The sequence below is a fragment of the Colius striatus genome, chromosome 5, assembly GCF_028858725.1.
Source record: "Colius striatus isolate bColStr4 chromosome 5, bColStr4.1.hap1, whole genome shotgun sequence".
NCBI classification, from domain to species: Eukaryota; Metazoa; Chordata; class Aves; order Coliiformes; family Coliidae; genus Colius; species Colius striatus.
In genome coordinates this window covers 8,196,916-8,217,883 of record NC_084763.1, presented here as the reverse complement: position 1 = coordinate 8,217,883, position 20,968 = coordinate 8,196,916, and the positions used below count along the sequence as shown (strand labels likewise).

Below are 20,968 nucleotides of genomic sequence, written 5' to 3'. Positions count from 1 at the left end.
CTTCCAATCAAGATAGCAAGTCTGTGTGTGAACTGTAAAGAGAACAGATGCCTAATCTGTGCAGAAAACTGTTATACATACAGTTCAGATATACTTTGATTGTGCTATACCAACAAGTTTTAGATAGGTTTCTTTTTGGCCAAGGTTGAATATTTTTCCTTTTCAAGTAACTAGCAGACATTTCTTGCTTTTTCTTTTTCCAGGTTTCGCTGTTTGAGAGTTGTTGGTTTGTTTTCGGGCTTTTTTTTTTGGCAAGGATTGGTATACCACTTTCCCTGGCTGACATCTTTTAATCACAGAAGCAACAAGAAAAGCCTTAACCCTTGCTATCACTAAGCCTCTCACAGAAAAACAGCAGATGTAGCACATCTGTTAATAGAAAACACTCAGCATTACAAAAAAAAAAGCTCTGTTGCCAATCTGTGCATCTGTCAAAAAGCAGAATGTCAAACCAGTAAACACACCATTCTGTCTATAATTAATGCTACCATTCTACTAACAAATCTTTTAGTGCAAAAGTCATTTTCCTGGCTATTAAAAACTAGAAAACCACCTCTTTTCACAATCAGTGGAGGCTCCATGTGTTGCTGTCATACACTTGGGGCTACAGAGACAGAAGCAGGTCTATCTGGTGGCAAACCAGATGTCAGGATACCTGGGTCCTTGACTCACTACTTCATCACTGGTTCCTCATGATGGCAAAGTCTTCTCCTGTAAGGGGGAGATACTGGAGAGCTTTGGCCTTCAGCCTCCTCAACTTGCTCTGAACTACTCTGGGAATCAACTACTTTCCTTTACTGCAATGGAGTATGAGGGAGACCAGACATGTTAATTAAGCTTCAGGCACCTGTTAAAGATGAAGAAGAGAACTTCCCTAACTCAGGTGAGCAGCAGAGACAGTGAATGCCTGAAAAACAGGGAAACCCCATCACTACAGTAACAGAGACCATAAAATCCAGCCAAGGCCAGGTCAACACCAAGTGGTTCTGTCACTACAGTAACAGAAGCCAAGGCAGGAAACATTTGCAACCCAGAGCTGACAGTCAAAACCCTCAACAAGCGCAGCCTGCTGATGGCAGAGAGCTTTTATTGGCTCTGTTCACAGCCCTTAAGGCGGCAGTTTTAACGTGTCAGTACAAACACTTTGGTACAAATATAGCAGTAGAGGTTCTGCAAAGCACAAGAGACTTGGGGAAACCCGAGTGTTTATGTCCTCTTCCCCTTTACTGACAGCTGCAGCTTCCTTGGTTCCTCCCTTCCCTCCCCCAAATTCATCCTCACTCACGAACCTGCCTTTCGCCTCACGGACCAGGACGTTAAAGGATGTTCAGGATGTTAAAGTGACTGTACAAGGAAGCTGTGAAACATAACTTCAAAAAAAGAAATTACAAAACAAGCCAACAGAATTTCACATCAACTTGTTACTCTGCATTCAGCATTCTAAGAAGCCATAACACTCCCTTTCTCCTCAAGTGCTTTGAAGACAGGGATGCCAAGAACCTCCAGTCAAGAGTACTGATGAGTTATAAAACACCTGGGGACCTACAGCTGGAGACCACAGCATGTTTGCACACAGCATACACCAGGCTTTAAATACAGTTTATAATACAGCTAAACATACAAGTTAAAATACAGCTTAGAATACAAAGCAGAGCTTTAAGATGTGGCTCTTCACACGGCCACTTTATGAGGTGAGCAGATACTTGAAAAATGAACGAAGAATCCCCAAGCCCACAGCTCATGACCAACACACTGTTGACCTACCAGAGTAGGAAAAGTCTCTATGTGAGGTAAAAAAGAAGAAAAAAATTATACCTTGGGATTTTTAGTATTACTCTCTTTTGTACTACAGTCTTGGGAGTTCTATAGGAGAATGTAATTGAATCATAAAACGTATCTGGATACTACAGCTAGCCATGATGTGAATGAAGTACCTTGTAATTAAGTCATTGGTGTGTAACTTCAGGAACCTCATCATTGCACATTTCCTTTAAATTTGGCAGAATTCACCTTTTAAGATGAAATTCCTGTCATTTCCTTGAAAAATTCTGCAGATGAAACAATGTTACAGTCACATTCAGGCTTCATCTTGAAAAATGCCATCAGCTGTAGGCAGCAAAATTCAGGCTGCAATGCGGAGGTTCTGGCCAGCACTACGGGGCTAACAGAATCAGAGCCAGAAGGAAGAAAAAAACCAAACCACCCAATAAAAGACACACAAAAAACCTCCCAAAACCAAGGAGACAATTAACAAAGTGTTTCATCTGTTTCCTAAAACGTTATTGCCTCAACATTCTTTATGTTGGAGACCAGGAATGCTGAGATACTGTTTCTGCAGGACCTCAAGTACCTCCTGGTTCTGTTTCCACTTCTATAAAAAATTATATTTAACTGTCTGCTGCATTTAACTAATGTTTCCTAACATAGAAGACAGCACCAAGTAGCAAGGATATATAGCATCCATTGGACTGTAACTCACTAAATATTTCCTCTACTTTTTTTCCTCCCATTTCTTTTACAATTTCTAGCCCTTCTCCACAGCTATTGCCTCTTCAATCTATCAAGCTTTGCTTCCATCTCAGTATTCAACAGTATAAAACAAAGCTTTTAAGTATTTTTCCATGATGAGGTCCCAGCCATGCACCATGGGATGTCAGTCTGCAGCCCTGAAAGATATAACATATGATAAGATTGCCCTTTCATCCAGGATGGCTAGCTGCCACAACAGCAAAGAACCAGAACTTTAATGATGACTACTCCAAGCCCACATGTCCTGTAAGAAAAGAAATTGCATTTTTCAGCACCCATTGTAATTAACAATGATTGGTTCATTATGCAAACAAAGCACTGTCTATGTATATGCGTGTGTGTTAGTGCACTGAATTGTAGTCAACACATTAGAGTTGGTGAATGATTTCCTTCCCAGTTAATAACCCCTGATGGTAAGAAAACTCAAAGTATTATTAAAATATTAAATATCTTTGCTATTGTTTATATGCTGGTTAGTAGCTGCTTTATGAGCAGTTTAATCTCCAGTTTTGCCAAGCTGAAACGCTGACAAGTACAATAAAACTCATTAAATTACCGTTAGCAGATGTTTAACACCTAAAAGTTGATTTTAAGCAAGCTCTTTAGCAAACTGGCTTAAGCTAGCTGAGTGTTTTTCAGTCTTTTTGAAGAGGCAACCACCTTTTGAATCATTTATCTGAGAGTGAGTTTCCCATCAGCAGCAACCCAAGGTCCTCCTTCAGCATGGCTGAGATGAAGCCTCAAGCACTAACTCCCCTCTCTCACTGGACAGAAAGGGGCTGCTGCTAGCAAATGTAGGCAGGCAACACTTCCATAAGTCAGTATAAGATCTACTTCTGATCTCCCTGCCATGAGCTGCTTCTTAGTCCTCTGTCCTCAAGAAACTGAGATCTTGTCAGCTGTTTAAGGCACTGACATTTCCTTTAACTACTTTAAACACATAATGTGCAACAATGTTGGAAATCTTCACAGTATTTATACCAAAAAGCATCAGTGGCTTCAGCTATTGCAATACTATTACACTTTTTGGATAACAGTTCATTTAATTTGGCAGGTTTGTGGGAAGGAGGTAAGAGCCTCTTCTCTTCCTTCATCCTCTCAGCAATAAGTCCCCTGATTTTGAGGGAGTCAGAATCTGAAGCCAGAAGTATGCATTGGGAACAACACTTTCTGTACAGTCTCTTGTACAGAGAGACATTCAGTATTTCTTTCTTCTTTACCACCTGAGTGATGCTGGTGCTCACTAATATTGCATACATTTAGACTTGTGATGCTAGGATTGTATCGGTATACTGCTATTACTAGTGACAGCACTTGCAGAAACTACAGCTATTCTTAGTCCACACACATGGCAGAGTCAATGTGCCACTTTGTTTTCTCTAATTAAGTATTTCACAATCCCTTTTGAACTACATTTCTCCTCACAGTCTGAGAAACACTGCACTAAATCAATTAACAATCCCCGTGGGTCCTGATTTAAGTCTGAAGCTCAAAATGATTTGAAATTTCTCTTAAAACCAAGTCTTACTGTTTTCCTTTTAATATGTTGTGAAGTACAATGACTTCTCTGAAGACAAAGAGAACTCCCCCCAAAAACAATTAAAAGGACACTGACACCACACATTAGCAGAAGAAACAACTTGAAAGACATGCTTAGAAGAGAAACTTGCTGACTAAATCTAAACCTTAGAGAAACCGTTAATGTAAAGCAGCTCGTGGTTCCTCCTCCCATGTGCTGCACTGCACTGTTATTAACATGACATTGTCATCTTGACAGTGCTCCAGTAAGTTTTGCCCACTGTACCAGATTTGTGCTTTGCAAAGAAAGCACAGTTTCCCACTTTTTTTTCTTGTTTTGCTAACCTAAAGATTTACATCTGCTAACTTCACCTATATTTAATGATCTGATACATAAAAGTAAGAGACTATGCGGCCAAGTTTAAAACCATTCCCTTCTGTAGGAATGGTGATTACCTCTAATAGCAAGGAAGTTCATTTCTGAGTTTAGAGAAATCTGGTTTTGGTACAGTTTGTATTAACACAAAACAGTAGATTTGAATAGGATAACCTGAAATGGTCATTGCCCCCAATTATCCATCTTTTGCCTTTCCTGGGAGCTGCTTCCCCTGCAGCAGGAACAGTGAAGCTGTAAATCCACAGAACAAAGTATCTAGGTAACCTAAAATCAGCACTGTCTTACCAAAAATAATTTATGCTCTAAAAAACCCCAACAGTTTAGAATGACTTATGCATAATAGGCACAAATTAAAAGCATGCAGATTTCCATCTGAACACAAGAAATAACATCTTCTTATGAAATGTCCGTTTCTGGGACAAATAAAGAGAAACCAGCAACGTGGTTCACCACTAGAGAGCCCGGATCTTCCAGGATAATCAGCCAGAAAAGTAGGAGAAGATGACAGGCAGGCAATGTCTACCACTCATTTCTTCTCCAGACTTCACCCCTAACAAGTCCACAGAAAGATTGCAATGCAAATTCAGACACCTACTCATTTCCATTCTTCCCCTTACAGGACGGGAAGACTTGGAAGTAGAAAAATCATCCCAGCTCAAAGTCATAAGCAAATTGTTTTTCATTACAAATTAATGTTGACCATAGTACTGTGGTGGGTGGGTTGACTTTGGCTGGACAACAGGTGCTCACCAGAGCTGCTCTATCATCCCCCTCCCCATTAGCACATGGGACAGAAAACGTAACTTAAAGCATGTGGGTTGAGGTAAGGAGAAAAAGAGATCAGCCAGAAGTTACTGTCACATACAAAATGGACCTGATTTGGGGTATTTTCTTACTAATTGGATCACTTGGGTAATGAGAAATAAAATCTAACTTAAAAACACCTTTCCCCCACTCATCCTATATTTCTGGGCTTAGCTTTAATCCTGATTTTCTCTACTTTCTTCTCCTCAACAGTGCAGGAGACAATCAGTTCGTCACGTATTGTCTCTGCTGCTCCTTCCTTCTCAAGGGGAGGACTCCTCACCTTTTTACCCTGCTCCAGCATGGGGTCCCTCCCATGGGACACAGTTCTCAACAAACTCCAATCTGAGTCCTTCCCAGTTCTTGATGAACTGTTGCAACATGAATCACCCACAGGGTCACAAGTCCCACCAGCAAACCTCCAAATGTAGGTTCCTGATGGCTTCATAGGTCTTGCCAGGTGCCTGCTCCTGCATGGGCTTTCCCCTCAGGGTCACAGCCTCCTCCTTTGGGCATCCATCTGCTCCAGCATGGGGTCCTCCCTGCCTGCTCTCCTGTGGCTTCCATGGCTGCAGGGGCAGGGCCTCATCATGGGCTGCTGGGGCCTCGAGCACTTATACCCCTCCTTCACTGACTTTAGTGTCTATAGAGTTGTTTCTCTCACATATTCTCAACTCCTCTCTCTGGTTAAAGTTGCCTTCCCTGCCCTCCTCTCTTCTTAAACATATTATCACAGCAGCACCACCTCTCACCATCACTGATGGGCTTGGCCTTGCCCGGCAGCAGGTCCTTCCCGGAGCCAGCTGGCATCGGCTCTATTGGACATGGCAGAAGCCGCCAGCAGTCTCTCTTAGAAGGCACCCCTGGAGCCTCCCCACTACCAAAGCCTTGCCACGCAAACCCAGTACAAGTGCTAATACTGCCAGTAGGGATTTATGCAGGGGAGAAAGACTCTAGATGGCATTTTTCAAAATTATAATTGAGGGAAGTGATGGAAGCAGGAGAAAACCCAAATGACAAAACCCCAAGTGTTCTCTCAAGGAGAAAGTATATTAGTTCACAGACGCTTTAAAATCAGCTTTAATGCATAAAGGCAACAGCCAGTTGCTAGATTTATTGCAACTTAATTAGTCCCCATTCAGTAGGAGAGAGAGCAGTAAATAATATGCAGTTCTGCCCTCCTTGTTTAAAGCAACTTTCCAGGAAAAAAAGCAGTTGCGAAAACCTGACATCAAATAGCACATTTCCATGAATGAGAATAAAAGGTTAGGCACAGAGGCTGGTTCTGAAAAGCACTTAATTATATATTAACTGTACAAGCAAAGAGCCTCTTTAACATGAGGAGACTAATTTTGTATGATTGAAGTTAAAATCATAACTGATGAACCTAAGCTGACAAACCTATAGAAATGTTGCGGGGAGCATCAACTAGAAAGAGTTCAGTGCCTCATGAAGTCCAGGTTGTCAGAAGTCAGAACCACCTAAAGAAGAGGTTTTTAACATGAAATTTAATAGCAGTTGGTAGAAAAAATACTCAACAAGCACTTTTCAGGTCAAGCACCTTCCAGTACACCACTGAGAATTTGCTGTGGTTTCACAATGACGTTTCCTCATTTGGAAAATATTTTATTCTCTTCACTGCTAAGCAAAATATGCAGATACACACAGCAGGTGAACTGGGATACTGTGCAATTGAACAGAAATAAGTGCTACTCAGAGTATATAACAAGCACCTAAAAAAAAAGTTCCAGATTTTCCTCTGATCTCTTATATGGTATTTGTACTTTAATATTTCAAATAGCCTCAGCACCTCAAAAGACAAAGAACTTGCTGCCATGCTACAGGGAGGTTTTTTGGTTGTACTTGTTCAAGCAGTAATATGGTGCTATCCTTTTAAATACTGTTTTTCTTACTGGTAAGGGATCAGAGAGAAAGGAAACTGGAAAGGCAAAGTCTTTAGAATTTTCTGAATATACATGAGACGGTGCTTCCATGAGCAGATCTCACCTGGGATAAAGGCAGTGGCTGCAACGTCTGGTCAATAGGCAAGTCATTTCTCTCTTCTGCCTTCCTTTTCCCTCCTCTCCTTTATCATCTCTGACAATTAGCCATCTGAGGTATGAATCATCTCCTTCACTACAGCTCTTCAACTAAATAGATGTTTTAAAGGGAACAGATTGTGGAAAAGTTCGCATCAAGTGAACCAAAGGCAGAGCCGTGTGTTTAGAAGTATGTATCATCCTGTATGTTTTCAGGGCTCATTCCCACATTGCTTCTATCCCTGAAAAAGGCAAATGTGCGGGCTTTTGTGTGCACAGGTATTAGGTTTCTTTGCCATCTCCATTTCTTATCACCACACCTGCATTTTCCATGTGAGAAAGGTGAGGCACAAGACCATTAAACTTCATTTCCCCTCCATCAGGAACAGGCCACTGTTAGTCTTCACACTTTCAGCCTTATTTTCCCTCTCCTTCCCATAAAGTGGCATGAGAAAGCTTGCAGACAACTTGGCAGCCTGGGTTGGAAGAGTTCTACCTAACATAAGTCAGCATTGATCTTTTTTGTTCCCTCTAAATCTTACATAATAAAGGTAACACCAAGGTTCCAGTATAGTAAGCTAATATTTCAGTTAAGGCATGAGGTTTTTTTGGAGAGTTACTTTAAGCCATTTTATAAATTAACAACAATCATTTTGGTATTATTTTCCTGCTGCCTGGAAAGAAAATGCATTATATTTGTTCATTGTAGTCCCCACTGTACTTGGTAGCAGTAAGCTGTTGTTCATCACGACTAACATGTATCTTTCCTTGAACACGGTGTGCACAGTGTCTACCATTTGTTATATAAGAAGGAAAAACTAAAACATTCTTCACTCTAGTAGGCAAAAGATTTGTATCTGTAGGTATATGCTTACCAAAAAATCAGCAAATAAAAATGGAAAAACTTGGCAGATCTGGAAATCAAACTACAAAGTGCTAAATGCTTCTGAACTTTCTTTTCTTTCTAAAGGGGCTTTGAGAGTGCCTAAAAATCATACTGCTGTTATTTCAGCTGCCCTCAAGTACCATTTTTCTCCAAAGTTCACAGGAATTTCCCAGGCTTATGCCACAAAAGGGTTAACTAGAAGTGAAACTGATTGCACCGCATGAAGAAATTATGATCCCATTTCAGTAAAACACTTCCAGCATGAATTCAATTTTTCTCCTCTCCAAGTGAACTTTACAATGTAGTTGGTCCCCAGATGCACTGGGGTCTAAAAGCACACTATGAGATGATTTCATTCACTCTGAACACTATTTACAGAAATAATAACTATGCTAAACAGGTAACACACTGTACAATTTCAGAACATTATGGGTAAGCTGTTAAATATTAAAGGGGTTGGTTTCTGTGGCACATGTATTAATATTAAAAGCAATCTCTGAAGTCCAGAACTTGAAATATTGCATTTGTATAACTTGGTTTGTTTACACAGACACACCTCCCCCTGGATTTCCTACAAAGAGACTTTAAGTCACCAGTTTTAATTTGTTGGCTTCTGTATACTGCTTCCAATCAGTCCATTGGGCCACTGTTACAAATAACCAGCTAAACAATACAACCTCTCAGATTCCTGGATGGACCAGCAAAGATCACAGTTCACCACTACCTAAGTTTCAAAATCTGCACTTGCTGCAGCCACTCAGTATGATCCTACTTCAAATGCACAGCACTGACTACAAATTTGAACACTTTCCACCCAGAGGTAACAACGTTACCACAATTTTACAGTTGAAAAAAACTAAAGGCACAAAAGCGTTAAGTGGGTCACACAAGCAGCAAATGTATTACTTAAGCAGCTGTGCAGAAAGTAAAAGCAAACAACACAAACAGGTAAATACATAAAAAACATTAAGTGGGGAAAGAGGAAGAAGGTTACATCCCTCATAAAAAAACACAACTGTCTAGCACACATGCACTCACAGAAACAGATGTAGTAAACATAAATGCAGACATCCAAGCGCACAGAGCAGAACTTATTTACGTGCAGAGCTGAGCACACGGACAGCTTCCCAGGCACTTACTTGATCTATTTCCATTAATTTGGGGAAGGCACCTGGCCATTCGATCGCCACCTTCACTATATCAGCAGGAGGGGGCATTGCGACGCTGCTGTTCTTCGGAGCCAGTACAACTGGACACTAAATACTGCAGAGAGTCTCTCTCATTCACACCTGCAGGGAGAAGGGGGAAAAAAAAAGAAAAGGAATTAATCAAATAATACTACAGCAGTTGAGACAGAACTCCGGTGCTGCAGCTTGTCACCTACATTTTGCCTGGCTGGGTAGGGGGATGAAAATGTATGTGTGTATGGTATACGGGAGAGCAGAAGGACGGCGCATATTAGAGAAGCAAAGACAGGACACAAACGCCACGACACGCTGCACAGCTCGACAGTCTGTTAGAAAGATGGCTGAAGCACCGAAACGTACGGTGAATAACAGGCATGCATTAGACTGAAATAGAGAAACTGTTTTTAAATGGTATTAAATATGCTGGTGGGGGAAAAGCCACAAAGTAGAGGAAGCTCCTGTTACAGTGTCGCTCCCGGAGTCCCAGGGAACGCGACCGGAGCGGTTAAAGCTGGCGCTCTGCAAGAAGAGATTGCCCAGGAAGTTATGGCCAGGAAACACTGTTTCTTTTAACTATAGCAATGATCTTCTGGGTGTTCACAAATAGATCACTGCACTATAGCAACCAGGATGTCAGGAAGAAGGCAGAACACATAGCAGTTTCCACATATACATACACACACACACACACACATCCTCACCTAACGAATCCAGAGATACCCATTTATAAATACTTCTTTATGGTAAATCTCAGCCACGTGAATACACAAGCATACAGTACACATTAACAGTGATATGATCAGCCACATAAAACGTCACAGCTCTGCAAGAATATGAATATCAATAGGATCTCATGTCAAATCGCACAGGCTGTGAATTTCGGGAAAGGAAAGCGGAAGAACCGAATCCTCACGTTTGGCAGAGTGCAAGTTCTGTCTCTTTCAGCTCATCAAAGTTTGTAACCTCGCAATAGCAACAAACATTTTCCAATGTAGCACCTTGCTTAGCTTACAAACAAACCTGCCCCCCTTCTCCCAGCTCAGCAGTAGCAGGACTGCCACTGAAGTAGCACAGCTCTGCAATTCTCAGACATGGCCACCCGTGCACCCTCCTGCAGGCTGTCAGGTTCCTGCTTGCCTTGCCAAGTCCTTTGTGCTGACCGTGGTGTTTCCCCGTGAGCTCTGCCGAGACCCAGCAAAACGTATGGCAAGATGAGAGAAGCTGTAGAAATCCCCAGAAGCGCAGCCCTACTTCTTCTTAGCAGAAAAGAGAAGGAAGTGGTGAAAGCATGGACACATGCTTGTACATACACCCCTTCAAAGAGTTAAGGGAAGAGATGAGCTGACAGAATACACCAAACATCCAAAAGCCACAAACAGGTACAGGAAAAAAACCAGCCTCTAACCATCATCAGTTGCTGATTTAACTGGTCCAGTCTAATAATCCTTTTCCAGTTGCAGTGAAACTCAGATAAACCTGAAGAAAATAGTTCTTATCTATAAGGGGATCTCAATATTTACAAATATCTAAAGGGTGGGTTGTCAGGAGGTTGGGGCATCCTTTTTTTCTATTGTATCTAGCAACAGGACAAGGGGTAAATGGGATGAAGCTGGAACTTTTCCATTTAAGAAAAAACTCTTTCACTGTGAGGTGAGGGAGCCCTGGCACAGCCTGCCCAGAGGGGTTGTGGAGGCTCCTTCCTTGGAGGTCTTCAAGACCCGCCTGGACATGTTCCTATGCGACCTGATCTAGGGGAACCTGCTTTGGTGGGGGGTTGGACTGGATGATCTCTAAAGGTCCCTTCCAACCCTACCATTCCATGAAAAAAGTGAAATCACCCTTTTAAGAAGAAATTTTGTAGACTTTCTCATACTACATAGAAGTGAGAGTTCATCCAGCCTTCATGGATATGGCCTGACCTCTCCTTTTGTCTTGTGCATCCTTTGGTCTACTCTGAAAAGGCTGAGTCCTCCATGTTTGCAAGCCCTGCTACATTCTACATAGGGTTCTCAAAAGACACCACAAAAGCAATTTGTGAAGTTTAACACTCCAGCAATTTATTTCCAACAGTGGCAGTTCTGATGCTGACAGCATCACACATCACCACAAAGCAAAGCGCAAGGCCGTAAATAAGACAATGGATGGTCTATAAATAAGACTGGATTGCAGGAAGTGCCTCGAAAGACTAAACAATGTGATTAAGAAACACAGTGATACTGCCTACATTTGGTAGATGTTACAGAGGATGGAATAAACACAATGAAAAAGTATGCAAGTGGCTTGCTGCTCATGAAGAATAGTCAGACATTCACTTTTGTGTGTCTTTTCCCCCTGTAGAGCCTGAGCAGGTGCAAAGTCCCTACCACTTCTCCCCTGACACCTTGTGCTCCTGCCATTTGTATCTCCCACAAGTGTTCCCATTGCTGTGCTGCACACTGACTCAAACTAACCAGCAAAAAAAGGATTTTCAGTCATCTGTTTTTTACGATGTTCAAGTGAAACAGCTTTCCAGAGGTGGCACAATGTGGCAGGAGGGAGGAGAAGCGAGATTTGTTGGCAGCAATGATCTGTTAATCCACCTCGACAGTCAAATGAACCGTAGTGCCTTTTCGCTCCCACACAGTGATGGTGTTTCCCACCTCCTCGGCAGAACAGCCCTTGGTAGTCTCAGCCTAGTGATATTTTGGTATTAAACCACCTGCAGCACTTAAGTGGAGCTGGCTGACCCAGTGCCTGACTGACAGGCTTCTCTCTGCCTTCCCTGGCATGGCACCCCTGGCAGAAGGGATGCTGGAAGCCTCAGTCAGAGCCTGGGTTTACTGGCCACAACACAAAAGAAGCAGCAGCAACTCCCATCAGACAAGTTTGATTGAGGATAGCTTCAGATGAGGAAATCTTTACTTTCAACAGTTTTCTTTCCCTCCCCTGTTTCTTCCACAGTTTTCATGAAAAAAATAAAAAGTCTTCTCTAGGCTCATATCTCTAGAATGAGAAGAGACACATACAAAAAATGATAGAATCCACACAATGCATGGGCTAACTCTCCTTTAACTGGGAAGACCAGGAGGGAAGAAAGTCGGAGCACTGCTACCTCCCACTGAGAGAGGCAAAGGGAAGGTAGCGGACCAACACCTCCCCTAAAAGGTTAGCTAACTCCAAAGCTCACAATGAATGCTGGAGAGAAAACTAGAGGAAAAAATTCATGACCGCTGGCCTCAACTACAATAACAAAATGATATTATGCAGCAATAAATTTGCAGAAAACTTCCACTCTCCCATACAAATGTGTGCATTAACCCTCATTTTACTTTAGTGGGTTGCAGTCCATCTTCACAAGCCACATAGGAAGAATGCAAATGGTTTAAGAAAGAAGAGACAAGGAAAGTTGACAGTAAGTTAATCAAATTCAGCTATGGGAAATAAGCATTTGCATTCCAAAGCAAGGCACAAGACAAGTCTGCCACGGCATTCAGCAGACAATTTCAATGTGACTACTTGTTAATGCAGGCTAGCACAGATCTCCTACATAATTATAATTATTAATATATATATATATGCTTATACAGTCATAAAACACAAAGCAAAGTGACAGATCTTTAACTAATACAAATGGATGTAGTTTCACTTCTCCCACCAGGAGAAGACCAACTCAGAGACATCGCTGCAATCTGAATGCTGAAAAGCATATATAAAATCATCACTACCAATTTCTTTCTCAGTAGACATCCTGGTCAAATATGCTGACTTTTTTCCCCCCCTATTTTATAATCCAACAGATAATTTACCTATGAGGCCATGCCAGAAACAAACACTGTTTTTCATATTTCAGGCCAAAATAGATGCTTAGCCGTCATCATAAAATTATGATCATAAAGAACATTCTGCAATCTCCAGCGCTGACAACTACAAATTACCTACTATTTATTCCAGTGGTAAGTATTGTGTTTGACATTGCCCAGTAAAACAAGGCAGGCATGATCCCTGGTGTGAAACGCTTCCAATTTAGTAAGCGATTTTCGTTATGTGAATGAAGAACTAGAACGGATTTGAATCGCTTTTTGTTATTGCCGGTAGCAGTCAAGCAGTGAAAGGGATACAGATGTCGCTAAAAGGTCTAGTTACTGAGTTTTCTCAAGTGCACTTCCTTTTTCTCTCCCCGCGAGATCTGAGAAGTGCTGGCATGTAAGAGCAACTTTGCAGCTCATTTTTACAACCCTTATTTTCAAGGCACAATCTGAAGGCAATAGGATGCATGTGAGGGCATGAGTGGTGAGGGGATCTGAGGAAGGCAACTTGCCATTATTTTCACTAAAGCATGCATGTAGCTGCAACCTGGAGGAGGTTTAAGCAGCTTCCATGCTCAGTAGTACATTATTTTACACTTTGAGGCAAAAAATCCCCCACCCAAAGCATCCCCACCACTTGAGTACACTTTCTTACATCAAGAGTTTTTCAGAACTATGACAGATTAGCCCATTACATTGCAAATTCTGTGAGTTACTGCTATTACCACATACAGTACATATCTGCATTTCAATCGTGCTATGCAGTGCTTTCAGTGGTCTATGAAGTCAGAGTAATAAACACTCAAGATGGAAACCACATTATGTTAAATTTAATGCAAAAATGTATCAGCACAGACATGTAAGCTCTCAACTTACCTGCCTGGCCACGAGGGAGCACATATGTCAACAGAACATATTGAATTTTCCCCTTCTACCTATGCATTGCATGTGGAAAACAGGATTTTATTCACGTATGAAATCAGCTGTCAGTAGAGCTGTTTGGTTTTTTTTTAAAGCTTGTTTTGCAATTTCCCTGGCACTTGCCATACAAGGATCTCAAAGTACTTGAAATAATCTATAGCTATCAGAGCACATCTCTCAAGAAATAAACTCTGTTTTTGCTCTATAGACAGGAGAAAAAAACCACAGGCTAATAGGAGTTCTGTGACTCGCAGCTCTAGTTGTATATGGAAACAGCAGCCTGCAACAGCTCATTTCACCTCTTACAGAAGAGAGGTAATATTCAAACAGCAGGCCAGGTCATTTCATGAACAGCTTGAGTAAGCAAGCTCGTGATTAAAAAGCAACCGAAGGAATGCCACGTGCGTTTTGAGAGTTTAATAAAACAAAGCATGTGTTTCTCATCCCTGGACAAAAGGCAGCGTATGCAGGAATCCCCTGGAGCTGGCACGGATGCCTGTGCTCCCCTCTCACAGGCAGGTCCTCCCATGGCATTGCTTCAAGGCGAGCAGAAGGTAGGGCAGTAACTCAAGGCAGGACGAGGCAGGCGCTGGCAGGGAGCTGAGCCCTGGGCAGCCACGCAGGGACCCGTGGCGGGAGGAGAGGCACAAGGGTCCCTCCGCTCAGGACCTTACGTAAGTAACCGCTCCTTGTCAAACCTCATCAGCTTCCTCCGCTCGGCTCCCGCCGCCCCAGCTAACAGAAACTAAGTGGCAAGTTCAGCTGAAAGGTCCCCTGGGGACCAAGTCTGATTAACGATTTTAGAAAGATAATCCAACGCTGGATTAATATCCCCCAAGTGAGTTATTTTTGGAGTTAAACTGCAGTACTGAACAGCCGAGTCCAAGGAGCTGTAAACATGCTCTGCCATCTCTGCAAGAAACAAAAACAGGGCACAGAAGCCAAGGGGATGGATGCACACTTTGTGGATACAAAAAGGCTTTCATGCTGCCGCCTTCCTTTTTGTTATGCATTCAGTGCTATTCACCCCTGAACTATACAGGAGTCAAAGGCCCAGTAGATCTACATCAACAGAATCCACAGATGCTTTGCCACAAATGAAAGACCTCTACAGGAGCTATGAGCTATAGTCTAACAAGTGATGGAAAAGAAGGGGCCATGTTAGAGAGCAGACCACCCAGGGGGCTGCTACCCTCTCTGCAGCAGCCACTAAACAACCCAGGAAGACCTGACCCAACTTGACTGACTTTTACAGTGTAGAACAGTCCGTCAGCATCCCAACAGGAACGTTTCTTTGATGCTGAATCCACAATCTGCTGATCAGTAATGCATCATTAGCCCAGGAACACAATGTTTAATATTATAATACAATAAGCTTTGGACCTTTCATGCTTAATATATCAGTTTTCCTCTACAAAACACCCTGTATTGGAAGGGATTTTAGGAATGGTGAATATTCACATGGTTATGTTGGGATATCGCTTTTTTCTCTTGTATCTAGCAACGGGACAAGGGGTGAAGGGAAGAAGCTGGAACACAAAAAATTACATTTAAATATAAGAAAACACTATTTTACTGTGAGGGTGAGGGAGTCCTGGCACAGGCTGCCCAAGGAGGGTGTGGAGGCTCCTTCCTTGGAGGTCTTCAAGCCCTGCCTGGACATGTTCCTGTGGGACCTGATCTAGATGGTCCTGCTTTGGTGGGGGGTTGGACTGGATGATCTCTAAAGGTCCATGCCAATCCCTACCATTCTGTGATTCTATCATCGATCTCATTCTCACATACCCAGAACATCTCATTCCAAGTATTTTACCTTTGCCACAGTCGTCTTCTTGTTCCTCTACTTAGGAAGTATTTTATGTGGTTGAGCTTTCACTATCATTGACAGGTCCACTTGCAAAAAAAAGTAAAAGTACTCCTCAAAACTTGAGAGAAACAGACATCTTTAAAGAGTGCTTGAAAAGAAAAGGTGGAAGAAAACACAACAGAGTGGATGTAGTCAGAATACAAGCAAGCAGGTTGTCTGGTATTGTCTGTAAAGCACAGACTGATATGTACCAGAAAATTTCAGGTACTTACCTAACTTGAATTCATAGAATCACAGAATGGTAGGGGTTGGAAGGGACCTTTAGAGATCATTTAGTCCAACCCCCCCTGCAGAAGCAGGTTCACTTAAATCAGGTTGCATAGGAACATGTCCAGGCAGGTCTTGAAGACTTCCAAGGAAGCAGACTCCCTCTGGACAGCCTGTTCCACTGCTCCGTCACCCTCGCTTCTTGGAAGATTATGCTCCTTGTACTAAGGAACTTTTAGATACATGTCTGTGATTCAGAGGAAAGAGGTCTAAAAACTTGGTTTTGGTTATTGAATGTACCTGAACCTTTGTGGCAATTTAATTACCAGTCAGATAAAGGTACTGTTTAATAAAGATGTTAACATCCGAGCTCTTTGAAGCACTTGGGTATTCAGAAGACTAAAGAAGTCAAAACAAATAAACAAAAGTAGACTAACAACTAAAACCAAATCAAACAACCTACCACAACCACCACCACACCAGCAATGCTCCAGCAGTCAGAGGCAAGGCTTCAGAAAAAAAGCACGGTTTCTCAAAGGTGCTGAGTATCTGCCTAGCATGTGGAATTTAAAGACCATGTCAGGTACCAAGTACAGAAACAAAACCCAAACACTAACTTGGATAAAACACTAGAATCCACTTCAACTTTTCACAGTTTGTCAGTGCTTGTCGCTTCATTTGGGGATTGTTTCTCATCATTGGGCTTTACCCCAGATGTTTCTAAACTAAAGCAAGCAGCAAGAAACATTCCTTAAAACCTAGTTGAATAAAATTCTCTTTTGCTATGTCTCAGGGTAGTCCCACATTGCCTGAGAGGTAGGGGGGAAGTAATGGGAAAAAGAAGCAGCCTCCATATTTCAGTCAGTGGTGACGCTGTTCTTAAAGAGTTGTAAGGATGGAATTAAAGTTTTCAGCAAAAAGAAAGTTGAAAGGGAGAAGAAAGGAAAGTGGAAACTGGTACTGTGAAATAATAACTAAAATAAAGCAACAACTCGAATGGATGCCATTTTTTTGAAGGGGGGGTGCTTTTTAATGCTTAAGCTAAGCACACTTCAAAGGAGAGCAGTGTAACTGGAAACAGAGTAAGTTTATTAGAAGACGGTTGAACATATGCTAAGAACAGAGAAAGTTCACGAAAAGTGCTGTCTCCCAGGAAAGCAATTTTGAATAGAATTCAGCTAAAAGTAGAGAAATAACAAAAGGTCACAGTCCTCTTTTTCTAGCACTAGCACGATCTGTCTATGGTACTTAGGACTTTCCTGGCATTTGGATAAATCAGGGGGCTAGGAAGAGCATCTTGACTCAAGATGATAACACTTTATTGCTTCGCACCAGCACAGGCTGAATCAAGACAATGATGACTGGCTATATCCCAAAGGAGATAACAAACACAAGAAGATAAGCTCAAGATTGGGAGGAACCCTAATCTTTCTGCTAGAAGCAAGAGGAAGCAGCAGTAAAAAAAAAAACAACATAAAGAATTTTTTACCCTATCAATGCTTATGACACATACAGAGAAACTAACAGGGTACAGTCAGGAAGTCAGCAGTCAAATGGAGAGAGGGCAACAGTGATGTGTGAATGCTAAAGGAAATAACCAAGCTAACCAAGCACAGACAGGATGTCAAAGGGTGAAACAGAGTTATTTTCTAAAGAAACCATTCTACAAAGAAAAGTACTGTGGGAGACACACACATTGGTATCCCACAGTGAATAAGCAGAGCCTGATGCTCATCATGGTCATCAGAAGCAAAATTTCTGGATACAATTTACAAATCTAAAGGTGACTCCAAAGTTTTGAAGAGACTAGTCTTTTGCTTTGGGCACTGACAGCACTCTTCAAAGATGATAGAAACCAGGAGAAGAAAAAGACTCACCTTGACCATAATTTTGCAGTAGAAAGCACCTCCATCTACAAGAGATGTTCCTACCAGCACTTTCTTTTACACTTACTGAGATCACTGCACCAAAATAGCTAACAGACAAAATACCTCAGGTTTTCCTGACTTCCCAGCACTATACAGTTTCTGAATCCACTGCTGTAGACTCCCAGCTTTCTTCTAGTTCCCGCTCTCACTTCACAAAGAACAATTTGCCCTTGGCACTCAGGAATTCTCAGTGCCAGCTCTCTGAGGGACATTCAGCAGAGTAATAAGACTCTAAGTAGGAAACATAGTGGTGGCCATTCAGGAAAAAAAAAAGCATGGCACAGTTAATATCAGAAACCTTGTTTATAGCTGAAACTTGTGGAGTAACATGAGCTATGCTGCCTTAAAGAGACTATCCCCAGTTGTTGAGACTAATCTGTCATTTTAATGGAGATTATTAAATCCAGTTTGGGAATAGGAATACAGAGATACTAAGGAAACAAATGTGGACACCAACACATCCCAGAAAAACTGCTGTGCATAGATGCCCATTCTCTACACTTATCCCACCCTGCTTTGCTAAGTATTGCTCAATCTGTGTACCTGCAGGCCTGGAGCCACGGTTCTTGGGACATCCCTACCAGACATCACTCTTCCTTTCAATGCTGACATATATATCGGAGGCACTGTTTGTAATTCTAGATCAGGAAGAGCTTGCATACCTGAGCAATCTTCTCAGTTACCCAGACAAGCTAACAATAAGGTCACCTTAATATAAGCTAAAAGACACTAAGGAGTCCAAGAAGAGCGCAGGCTCTGGGCTCATAGAACCAGTACGGAGAGGGAATGTTGGAGGGATGCTAGAAATCTTTCAGAAGAAACTTGACAAGATAACAGCAGTGCCAATGCTCTTCTCATACAGTCCATTTCCAGAGATATGTACTGTTTAAATGGCAGTAAACATCACACTTGGTACCAGGATATTTGGGTATTTTAACATGACACTACCCAGTCCTCATCTCTGTATTGCAAAACCATGAGTAGCAGATAATCCTGCTTGAGCAAAGAGGTTGGACAAGTTGATTTTCAGTTCTCCCAGACTCAACCATTTTGTCATTCTTTGAGTACACCTGAGTAGTGACTCTAAGCAATCTTGAAGTCCTAGTCTGCCCATCTGCATTCAAATATTGTGCCTCTTCTCTACTAAACTGCCTTCTATGCCATAACAAGATTCTCTACATCCACTAAAATGAGCCATTGGTTACAACTTAGGAACGACAGTCTCTGTGTCTCTTCCCAGCTGGCATCCAAGACCATTAATTAAAAAAAAATTGCAATCTTCCATAACTTGAACTAACATTTTAAAGATCAAATTGAAATTTCACTCTGACAGGAAAACAACTCTAGGTTGCTTTTATGTTACCATCTAATACATCACAGCCAAGCACTCAGTACAATTTGTGGATGCCCCGTAATTTTAGTGCAATGTTAAAATTCGCATGGCCTAGAGAAAGAGTGATGCAAAAACATCATCTTTCTACTGGTTTGAGCCATAAGCTCTAGAAAGTCACGTTGTTTAAGCAGTGGACATGAAGAAGCTTACTATCTCTCCCTTTTAGCATGGACAGTAGCACAGGCGATGTGTGAACTTAATCTCATTGAATCTAATGCAGGCTATTATGATGGCCTATCCAATTCAGGCACTGTAATTAAAGAGAGGTTTTACAATCATCTCCTGTTTTACTATCAGAAAAAAAAAAGTGAAAACACTTTAGTAAAAGAAAAATCTGATTTATGAAAAATACTAGCTAATTTAGCAAATGTTTCCTTCATTGCTCAGGTAAAAAGTCATTATCAACTCAAAAGTCACCTCTGTAGTGTGTATGATCTGCTTCTCCAAGCATCTTCTATCTTGTAAGCAATTACAGGGGTTCTCTGAGACTCCCCAAATGTCTACAGCTAACATGTGCACTGTCAAAAGCAGATGGCAGCCCAGTTGTGTTTCCCCATCTCCACAGTCCGGCCGAAGCTCCTGCTCCGGTCTCTCTGGGAACATGCGGAGTTATGCCAACAATGAGTGAAACACTTGCTGTTTCCAAATCAGGTAATCAGTGAATTGAGTGCTTCACCTTCCCACAATACATGCATCCAGCACTGCCTGCATGCTGAGGGCTGAACTGCTCCAGCCATGTTCATCTGCAGGACGACTCGTGGCAATTCCCTTCTCAGAAGCCAAAGCAATTGTCTCCATTGCTGCTGCAACTCAACTCCTATCGCAACACTCATTCAAAACTCACCAGCACTTGCTGTCTGATGCTTCTGTCAATTATCCTAAAAACAAATAGAGTGCCTCAAACATTTAATATCCTCTTGATTCCACCCAGGAGTTATTTTACCTGCTAAGAATGTACAAATGTCAACTACAGAGCAGGGAGAGGCTGGCAGCAACAGGGAGGGCACTATGTCTTTGCTGCATAATGGCATGCATGCTTCTTACTATATAGCAAAAAAATAGATCCTCATAACTGTTTTATGTTAAAAATATTCTAACACATACATCATCTTCAGTCACCATCCTTAACTCCTCTGCTAAAACTAAATCTACTCCAAAATCCTCAGGCTTCTGTCATTGGAAGTCCAGTTCCACAGCAGTTCTCACGGCTCTGCTTCTCTAATGTCATGGCCTGGCCTCTTCCTTCCCAGTGCCAGGACTAGCATTTGTCCAGCAGGCCAGTTCAGAGAGATGGACTGTCCAAAAACTAACCATACAAATCAAAGTCAGGCAAATTTTCAGCCAGATTAGCCCCTTGAACACATTCGCCACTCATTCACCTGAGCATCAGGACAGCAGAGGCAAAGAAGAAAGCAGAAATATAACCTGCTCACCTTAAACCAACATGTAAACATGACAAGCAAGATTTATTTCACCTGTGCAAAGTTCACCATAGACAGATGAGATT

At 41.9% G+C, this 20,968-nt stretch overlaps 1 protein-coding gene across 5 annotated transcripts in view; it reads right to left on the bottom strand.

Annotated features, from left to right (window-relative positions):
• ELMO1 (engulfment and cell motility 1) overlaps positions 1–20,968 on the bottom strand; it is a 309,377-nt gene that overhangs the window by 250,942 nt on the left and 37,467 nt on the right. For all 5 annotated transcript variants that reach the window (XM_061996717.1, XM_061996716.1, XM_061996714.1 and 2 more), the window contains one exon: positions 9,313–9,462. In XM_061996717.1, the coding sequence (XP_061852701.1) occupies positions 9,313–9,390 (78 nt within the window). In that variant the 5' untranslated portion in view covers positions 9,391–9,462. The remainder of the gene's footprint in view (positions 1–9,312; positions 9,463–20,968) is intronic.